The 9,804-nt window shown below is 40.2% G+C and overlaps 1 protein-coding gene across 1 annotated transcript in view; it reads right to left on the bottom strand.

The window, feature by feature from the left end:
* tead1a (TEA domain family member 1a) overlaps nucleotides 1-9,804 on the bottom strand; it is a 42,247-nt gene that overhangs the window by 6,013 nt on the left and 26,430 nt on the right. Inside the window, exons 5-11 of the mRNA XM_017428941.3 lie at nucleotides 9,256-9,387; nucleotides 9,011-9,060; nucleotides 8,038-8,099; nucleotides 5,909-6,036; nucleotides 3,844-4,017; nucleotides 528-668; nucleotides 76-228 (exon numbers count right to left, since the gene is read on the bottom strand). Coding sequence (XP_017284430.1) covers nucleotides 76-228; nucleotides 528-668; nucleotides 3,844-4,017; nucleotides 5,909-6,036; nucleotides 8,038-8,099; nucleotides 9,011-9,060; nucleotides 9,256-9,387 — 840 coding nt within the window. The remainder of the gene's footprint in view (nucleotides 1-75; nucleotides 229-527; nucleotides 669-3,843; nucleotides 4,018-5,908; nucleotides 6,037-8,037; nucleotides 8,100-9,010; nucleotides 9,061-9,255; nucleotides 9,388-9,804) is intronic.

Raw genomic sequence — 9,804 nt, 5'->3', positions numbered from 1 at the left:
GGTAGACAGGCGGGCAGACAGACAGACAGACAGACATACAGGAGGACAGGCGGGCAGACAGACAGACGCCCTCACCAGCAGAATAGTGAAGTTCTCCAGCACGCTGTTCATCATGTACTTCTCAGGCAAATGTTTGAGTTTGTGGATGAAGTTGATCATGTATTCACACATCGGTGAACGGCTGATTCTGTAGACAAATCGCCCGTTTTCAAACCTTGCATACTCCGTCTGTTAGAGAAGAGAGGAGAACTTTAATTCATGAATGCCTCTATAGTTTCTGTTTGACTTCATGGTAAACAATTTGGGCATCAAGTATATGTGAAACAAACCGCTCGTTGAGGTTTTTCTATTCTGTGTCTCGTTTAAGAACCAATAAAAATGTAACATCTTGCAAGGAGATTGTTGCAAAAACTGTGGAGGTAAATTTAATACCTTGACTGAAGTCTAACCCTCTCTGAGAGTTTAGAAAAGCAAATTACAAGAACTTTCATTTGTGCTTAGGTGAAATCCCTCGTTTTCATCCTCACCTCCACCTTCTCGACCACCTGCTTGCCGAAGGAGCAGACCTTGGTGGAGCAGGTGATGGTCATGTTCTCCGAGCTCTCGTACTGGCTGGTGACGCCATAAAAAGCTGCCGGGTCGTCCTGCACGTTATAATTCAGGTCCGCCTGGAAACCACGGAGCAAAAACATCACTGCAGAGACATCCAACAATATTTCAGCAAACAGAAACACCAGAAAGGTCAAAGCAGATGTGAGGAGAAGCACTGCTGCCTCCTGATAAAAAGGTTGGAGAACAGCGCTATCTGCTGGTAGCTGCAGTCACTGCACCATCGGCTCACATCCTCTCAGGTGGAGATAAGACTCCAACTATTTAGACTGAACATTAAATACCTGAAATCATTTTAGGGATATAATCAGTGGTTTATATGCCACTTAAAAAAAATAAAAGTTAGCGGGAAGTTATCAATAAGTTTGTGCTTATTTTCATCTTTTCCTTAGACCCTAACCCTAGCCCTGAGCCAAAAGGCCCTAACCCCTCAAACCCTGAGGAGACCCTAACCCTAGGTGGTAATAAGACTCCAACTACTTAGACTGAATATTAAATACCTGAAATCATTTTAGAAATATAATCAGTTGTTTATGTGCCATAAATGTTGTTAATAGGTTTCTGCTTATTTTGATCTTTTCCTTAGTATTTGTCTAAAATATTAATGCACCTAACTGTTACTCATTTACCATCCAACAGCAAAAATGAATTGTATGCTCTAATTTGTGTTTAAATGTACTTAATATTGCAATACATCAACTAAAAAAAGTCTTTACTTGCTAAAAATGTTTTATAATTTTTTTTCTTTATTAAAACCTCTTTTTAATACATGTTGTACAGATGTTCTTGGGAAATAGAAAAAATGCTGCAGAATATAATCAATGAAGCTGGAAAATGTTTAATCAGAGCAGCGAGGACATGCTGTACCTGGATTACAGGCGGGGAGAGGTGGGCAGGGTTTGGACCATTTTTAATGAGTTCTCCAAGGAGCAGTGTGTGTTTTTGAGCTGTGAGCAAACACACACACACACACCATATGCTAAGCCACCACCGTGTACAGCGCAGTCACACAAAGATCAAACCGTGCTCCGTTAAAGCAGCAGATTATCAGAAACATGCTCGGTCGTGGTGGATCTGAGAGCTTTTTAATTAAATTCAGAGGGGAGCCAAACACACTCTTTGTTTTTGTGTAACTGTTAGAAACCGAGCCCACTGTTTACGATCCCCGCCGTCTGACAGCTTCACATTTTGTGAAGCGGTTTGGACAAGCCCCGCCCCTTCAACAGCGTCGCCTCAATTACTGCTTAGCAACAGTAACCAGGTAGCTCGAGCCTGCACGCTTCAGAGTTATCTTCTTCCTGAGATGGTCTGAGCAACAATCAGCTTCCAGGGTCCAGAGAATCATTCAGTCCCGTAAATAATAATAAAAAAAAATTAAAAATCAGCCTGCTTTGCAAATTATTTTATTTCCTCTGAGTTTCGCACCCTTCACATATAAAACAGCACTCTGGGTGATTAAACCCTGAAATATTAAATAACTCTGGTTTTAGAGAAAAGCTGCGGTCTTCTTAGCTAGGAGGTGAAAGGAGACGCTGATATAAAACAGGACAAATAAACTCTTCGTGATTCTTTTCAGAGCTTAAACGATCTTACGTCTTATTAAAGCTACGTCCTTCTAATTTGTTTTCATAAAAGGGCCAAAAAAAAAACCCTGATCAAGAGCCAAGCTTTATTTCCACAAAAGTCTCAGTTTCTTTTGAAGCAACTTAAGACATTTTCTTAGACTTTCAAATGCAATCTTTTAAAGTAATACCATTAGGTATTTTTTTACTTAGTTTTATATATATTTTTGTTTAAATTGAGTATGTTTCATTAATGTTACTGCAATTATTTTGGGGTTCATTGTTGGATGACAGCTACAGCGCATGAAGTTCATCCTATAAAAGTTTGTAAAAGATGGAAGTCGTCTTCCATCGTCCGCCGCGGAGAGGATTCAGGAGTATCTTACAGTGTGATACCACTGATGGTCTCCAGAGTCTGCCTCCATTTAAAGAGCTTCTACCTCTCTCATAAAGTGCTAAAAATCAATAAATGTTTCCCACAAGTCACTATGGTTTCATTAGCTGGATTCACTCCTCCTGATCCGTGCGCTGGTTAGCTTTAAACCAGAGGCTGACGTCAGAAACTGTTTACTTCACTCATTCATCCAAATAAAACGAACATGTTAGACTCCGATGTCCAACAAGAGCAACCATCTCTAATCATTTTCTTCTATCAATTAGTCACACCTTCATTTTCCCAGAAATGTTTAACTCAACCTTTTTTTTTTCTTATTAAATTATATTATAAAGTGCACAATGCTGACTCATTTTACTGCATTTCATATTAAAGCAAATCAACTCCAGATGGATGTGGAAAGTTCACAAGTTTATAGCTGTGGATATAATAGAAGTATTAAAAGACATCTGTTACTAAACTGGGCCGCAATCAGGAAACTAAGGCTTGATATGTTAGAAAAAAGGCTGAGGGGTGACTATCTTACAAAGTGAGGATTCCTCCACGGGCAGCAGGTACGTTATGTTATTAAAAACATCTTTTTTGGTCAAAGTTGCTCAAACAAATTAAACCTAACATCTAATTAACCGACTTTTATTCTGTTTTTACTGACTAAATTAAGAGAAGGGTTGTTTTTAATTAGCTATCCTGGAGTTTTGACTTTTCATGCACTTTTTTCAAAGCATCATGTTTTGACACATAACAACAAGATATATTGTTTAAAACCCAGAGTGTAAAAAGTCCAACATGTAGTTTTTTTTTCTACTTAAAATAGAACTTCTAGCTCATCGAATCATCACCACTTTAAGCATTAAAATTAAGCTGAAACGAGTCGTATGTTGTAAATATGTTCAGGTTTTTAAAAAGATGTAGCCGGGAGCAGTTCAGAGAAAGAACAGCAAAGTGGGAGACACACACACACACACACACACACACACACACACACACACACACACAGGTGGGAGCAGCACAACCTCTGAGTCAGGAGGTGAGCAGGTGTTCAAACAAAGCGACTGAGCTTTCATCAACCCACCACCTCTATATCCCAGGTGGAGAGACAGAACACACACACACACACACACACACACACACACACACACACACACACCTGGGAGTGCAGACAAAGACATTACCTTGCATGGAAAAGTACAGAGTAAAAACTGGGCTTCTTCTCGACGATGACCACAAGGGTTTCAATAAGAGAAAACAAAAAGGGAACAGGAAGTAGCGTTTCCTCACCCAGAACTTGATCAGGTAGAAGGCATTTTGGGGGCCCTTGCTGAACAGCTCCTTGAGGCCGCCCTTCTTCTCGGGGAACTTGTCGTAGATTTGCCGGATGTCCACACACTCCAGCAGCGGGTCGCTGTAGCTCGGACTGCTCTGGTTGATGTGCACAAACAGGTGCTTGTTGTACTGAGGAGAAAAAAAAAAATGGTTGATTTAATTTTACCCCTTTTCTCCAGGGGTCTCCAACCCTGGTCCTCAGGGCCACCATACTGCAGGTTTTACTTGTTCCTCTGCTCCAACACACCTGATCTGAATCAATGGGTGATTAACAGGCTTCTGCAGAACATGAAGAGGTGATTTAACCTCTGAATCAGGTGTGTTGGAGCAGGGAAACAAGGAAAACCTGCAGGATAGAAGCCCTCGAGGACCAGGATTGGACACCCCTGCTTTTCTCGCTCACCTCAGCATCATAAGTCACAGAAAAGTCTTAACACTGCAGTTTATTAAGAAATTCAAGCTGCCCAGTAAAGTTTTTAGTTTCACTTTGGAACAAGTTTTTAAAGTCTGAAAGGCAATATAGGTTGAAATAAACATTTTAAAAAAATATGATAAATGTGTTTTGTACTCCTGAAAAATACACAAATGTGATAAAAATAAAAAAGTGGCCCTGATCTAATCCTCCGAAGCTGCATCGACTGAAGGGAGTATCTGACTGAGCTGCTACTGCTGGAGGCTAGCTGGTGACTCAAAACAGAAGAAAACTGAAAGACTTTGAGTGTTTTTGAGCCGTGACTCACAGACCGTGACGCCACGTTCAGAATGGTCAGTTTCTGGAAATCCCGGCCCGTTTTTTTTTTTGTTGTTTGCACGACTTATAAAACTGCACACTGGACCCACCTCCTCCAGCTGCCCCCACAATTATGATTTAACCTGCAACAATAAGCTTTTGAAATAAAGATCAGCAAATTCGGTCCAGTTTTTCTTGAGTTATTATTTATCATCCGTGTGGTTTTTTTTTTTAGAGCTGAACGTTTTGCTTGAATGTTTTCTGCACAGCGGTCATAATACAGCTGATTCAGGTGGGATTGAGACCTGAGAGGACATTCATGGCACAGATGTTTAGTGACAGAGCCGCAAACGTCCCGAGACATTCTGGAGACTCCCTCGTGAATCGTGTCCACCAACGAGTCCCGACCCAGGAGACACGTCCTTTAAGGAGATTCACTTTCCTCATTTGAGGCTCAGAGATTTTTATTTTCTCCAATTCATATTAAAGTTTCACTTTTTCACTCGTTTCTCCAAACATGGCTCCACTTTAAACAGATTATTATTTCACCACAAATCTACTGATTATAATCCTGGAATCATTCAAACAAGCTGCGGATCAGGAGATATTTCTTTAAGGTCCACGTTAGAAAACAGAGCTCTTAGTGTTTTCAGATCAGGTTCCAATACAGAAAAAAGATGAATGATTTTCTGTATAATAGCGGCAGGAAAATGTTCGGGAAAAAAAATTGTTCAGGTTGTTCAAAAGCACCAATCAGTCTGTTCAGAAACACTAAATATTTTCTTCCAGCTAAAAAGCTTTACAGCTGGATCCGCTTTTGTGATTTGAACCAACGATCTGATTTGTAAAATTTTGTATATAAACACCATGTTTTCTGCTTTTTTCCAGCTCCCATTATTTATTTATTTTTTTAACAGCAGAGTAAATCATGCACAAAACACGACGCGGCTCCACAATAGAAGCTATTTCAAAGTCATTGTAGAACATTTTTATATACTGTCCAAACAGAAAGCAACAAGATGAATGCCAGCTGTCTGTGAGCCCAAGGTAGAAAAATGACAATGAGCCCACAGTGTGGCAAGATGACAGATAGACTGAGCAGACGGAGAGATAGAGCTTTACAAAGGTTATTCATACGAGGAGGCACACAAAGGGCTTTAATGCTGTTCTCTGCTGCAGGGTTATCTGTCATCTCTGTTTATAGGACAATAGGGAGTGCTTATTGTAGACTGGAGTGTGTGTGTGTGTGTGTGTGTGTGTGTGTGTGTGTGTGTGTGTGTGTGCACTCACTGCCTCCTGATCCCTCTGTGTCTCCAGGAAAGATGAAAACTCCACCAGTCGTAGTTTGGTGGTGCCGATGGAGCGACCCTGCCACGCCGGCTCTCTGTGTGTTTGTGCTGCAGCGGGAGGCTCGTAGGCTGGACGACACACACACACACACACACACACACACACTTTAGGATTAGGATTATCATAATGGACAGGGTTAACAGGAGCATGTGTTTTAGGTTAAAACACCCGAAGTAAGCGTCTGTAACTCAAGAATATCTTAAATAGTACACATCATTCCACAGGTGGTCATCTGAGATTTATATTTTATTTAAAGGAACTCTTTGCAAAGCATTAAAATAAAGGTTAACCTGAATTATATCTAAGGTTCTTATGGCTGGGGTGAGTTTTCAAGACTTTCCAACACGTCACAACAGACAATGTCAATTTTATTTCTGTAACACGTTTAAAAAAACACAATAAGAGGTTGAATAAAGTCCTTCATAAGTCGGGTAAAAACAAAACATAAAAGCCATCAATAAAATTAATTTATTTATATTTATTTAACCAGGAAAAAAAAACTAATTGAGATTAAAAATGTAAATTTCAGGAGAGCCCAAAACGATAAACTCTCACATCAAAAACAACAAATCCAATAAATTAAAACACGGAAACACCAGAACATATAAGAGCCGATGGGACTCAGATTGGACTCGTGTAAAAAGTGAGTCTTCAGGCAGGATTTAAAAGACTGAATATTAAGAGTCAGGTTGTTCCAGAGTTTCGCTTTAATTCAGGCTGAACTGTGAGCATCCGGGTGGAAGATCTCAGAGCTCGTTTGGGGTTTTAAAAGTCAAGCAATGCAGTTAAATAGTCGAGTGCCAAACCGTTTAAAAACCTTAAAAGTGAGTAAAAATAAATCACTCTGGAATCGAAGAGGCAGCTCGTGCCTTCTATCGCCTGTGAAAAGACTCGTTTTACAGTAACTACAGGCGATGAAGAAAGGATCGTTCGAGGCATGAACAGGTGCTTCAAGGTCTCCTGGAGGAATATATGCAATATATCTGAAAAACTGGTTTTCTCAAATGTAAAAGAATCGTTAAAAAAACCCTCAGATGGTTTAAAATACATTAACTCTACAGATGTTGTCATTAAATTCCTGCACAATTTGCCCATCAGTCGGCAGATTCGAACAGTGAAGTTTGATTAAACTAATTTAGTGGCAGTTTATTTAAAATCTATTGCATTTAAATTCAAGGATTTCAAGGGTTTCAAGCACCTGTATGAATGCTGGATAACAAACGGTGAGGGAGTTTACTCCAGATGTTTTCCAATTGAATGCAATTTTGAAATGCAGGTATGCACTGAATGTAAACAAAGCACTGGGCTGAAGTGACTGAGCTACATTAGGCTGCTGTGGTCTGCGTAGGTAAAAAAATATGGTGGAATCAAACGTTTAGTTGGAAATACTAAAGTGAATCTGCTGCTAAATGCAAAAAGAGAAAAAACAATTAAGACAACGGTTAAAACATAAATATCTGGGATGAAGCAGGGCGGTGGAGCATCATACAGAGCTCAGCTCGACCAGTAAGTTTAACGTTTGACCCGTTTTCAGTCACTTCGGCTGTTTCTGTAGGTAAACAAACACGCTGCAGCTGGCAGGTTTAACCATCGACATGAGGAAGATATTGTGAGGGTTTTGTTTCTTACTTTATTAATCTTCAGGTCTTCGCAGTGAGGTGAGCACCTTTAAACTGAGGATACCAAAGGTTTTGGACCTTTTAAAGCCTTTGATTTTAAATTTATGTAAAAAAAAATGCTTCAAAAAGCAATAAAGTGTCACCACTAAATATATATATTTTAAAAAAGTACCATTTAAGAAGCAGTCCTCACTTTATACATTTAATTTGTGGAATTTAGGTTGAATGTGTTAATGGGGCAGCATCATTTCTTATTGGTCACAGATTACGTGAGATGAGTCAGACTGACAGAGATTCTCTCTTTTTGACCTCGCTGCAAGACAAAGCAGCGCGAGCTGGAGACCCGGGCGTCCCAGCAGAGCCACAAACCACCCCGCGGTGAGGAAACATCACAGATGGCAAGAGAGATAACCAACAGAAAGACGGTAATTGTGCTGCGGTCCCTCTCACCTGCGATTGTGGTGGTCCCTGCCGTCTGCACAGAGTAGGCTTGCTGGGAAAACGGCTTGATGCTGAGAGAGGACGAGAGACGAGAATCAGCTGAGAGGCCATTACACACAAAAAAGACTGGAAGAAGAAGAGACGCGCTGGGGCCGGTCTCATTGTAGCCACATTATACAAAAAAGAACTCTGCTCCGTGTCTTGTATAAAGAGAAGCAGGAGCTCAGAGGTCAAGAGCAGCTCTGAGTTCAGTAAAAGCTTCGCAGCCCCATTTACTACCATTATCATCATCTCATGCACATGTAGCAACACTGTGAGCCATGTGAACAGACACTAATGTAAGAGAAGGAAGCGACAGGAGGCTCGTTTCAGGATCTCTGTCCGCCTCATTTTAAACTCTACAGGTGGTTTTGTGTTGACAATGACGAGGTAATCAGTGTTTTTCAGTATGAGGACAGATTTCATGTGAGTTAATCACAATGATGCTTTCTGAATAATCAGCTCAGATTATCATGCATGTGCGGATACAGCCTAATGGTACATTCAGATGCTAATTAATCAGAAACTCTTGATGTTTCCCTCCTACAAAGAAAAAAAAAAACAACAAAACATGGCTTCAATAAAAAATATTCTATGAAGTCTAACTGAGCTGTAAATTATTCCACCAATATCGTTTCTTTGAATGAAAATGAACCTGAAACTTTGAATCTGCCCTCAGCTGTAAATAAAGACAGATTCACAACAAGTCATCCCAGGACACGGCACTAAATAATAAATCCAAAACAAATCCAGGTTTAATACGAAAACATAATTCTGTTCTCTGTGCAGGACATGGATGAGATGCTTAGCAGAGCTTTTTTTTTTTTTTGGCGTTCTGCTGGATTTAGCAGCAAAAAGTTATCCAAATCTACACAAAACTCGCTTCGCAAATGATCTCAAAGCAGGAAGTTAGACAGGAATGTATAATCTGAGCATGACTCACTCCTCTGTGGTGGAGCTGGACTGTCCTCCTGGAATCATCCCCTGCCACAGCTGAAAATAAATAAATAAATAAGTGAACACATGAATACATCCAACTGCAAACAGACGTGTGCCATCACCTGTAACTGCACGTGGTCACCAGATTACAGGAAAAAATGCTTTATTGTTATTATTCCTCTCCTTCTGCTTGTATTTATTTGCTAAGGATAAACACAGCGTGTGTGTGTGTGTGTGTGTGTGTTTGACCTGTGCGTTGCCGGGGAAGCTGGCGCGCACTATCCCAGGCAGCAGCTTGCTGTGTATGGCAGTAGCCGAGACGATCTGAGCCGAGGACATGGACGAGATGCTTTGCAGAGCCTTTTCCTTGGCATTCTGGTCCTGAACGGGAACACACATCATCATCATCATCATCATCATCATCAGTGAGAGTACACTACACACAGAACAGCACAGTTATTTTTAGAAAAAAAAACAAAACTTAAATACGAAAATATCTGGAGACATAATTGAGAAATAGCTTGTCTGTAAAAACGCAGTGAACGTTGAACGAATTTGCTAAAGAAGCTGAAACTGAGCTGTTAAAACTAAAAGAAGCAGAAGCTAAAATATATTTTAAAAAAAACAAGGAAACAGCTTACAGCTTAACATAGCACATGGCTAATTAAAAGTAGAAGAAGGCCACCTAAAAACTCAAAGAAGCAAAAGAATAGCTTGAAGCTACAAGTAGCAAAAGGCTGGCTAAAAGGTAAAAAAGACTAGCCAGAAGCTAAGAGTAGCAAAATATTAGCTAGAGGT

Source organism: Kryptolebias marmoratus, linkage group LG11 (genome assembly GCF_001649575.2).
Source record: "Kryptolebias marmoratus isolate JLee-2015 linkage group LG11, ASM164957v2, whole genome shotgun sequence".
Lineage (NCBI taxonomy): Eukaryota > Metazoa > Chordata > Actinopteri > Cyprinodontiformes > Rivulidae > Kryptolebias > Kryptolebias marmoratus.
The sequence above is the reverse complement of the archived record's forward strand: the minus strand, read 5'-3'. Positions and strand labels throughout refer to the sequence as shown.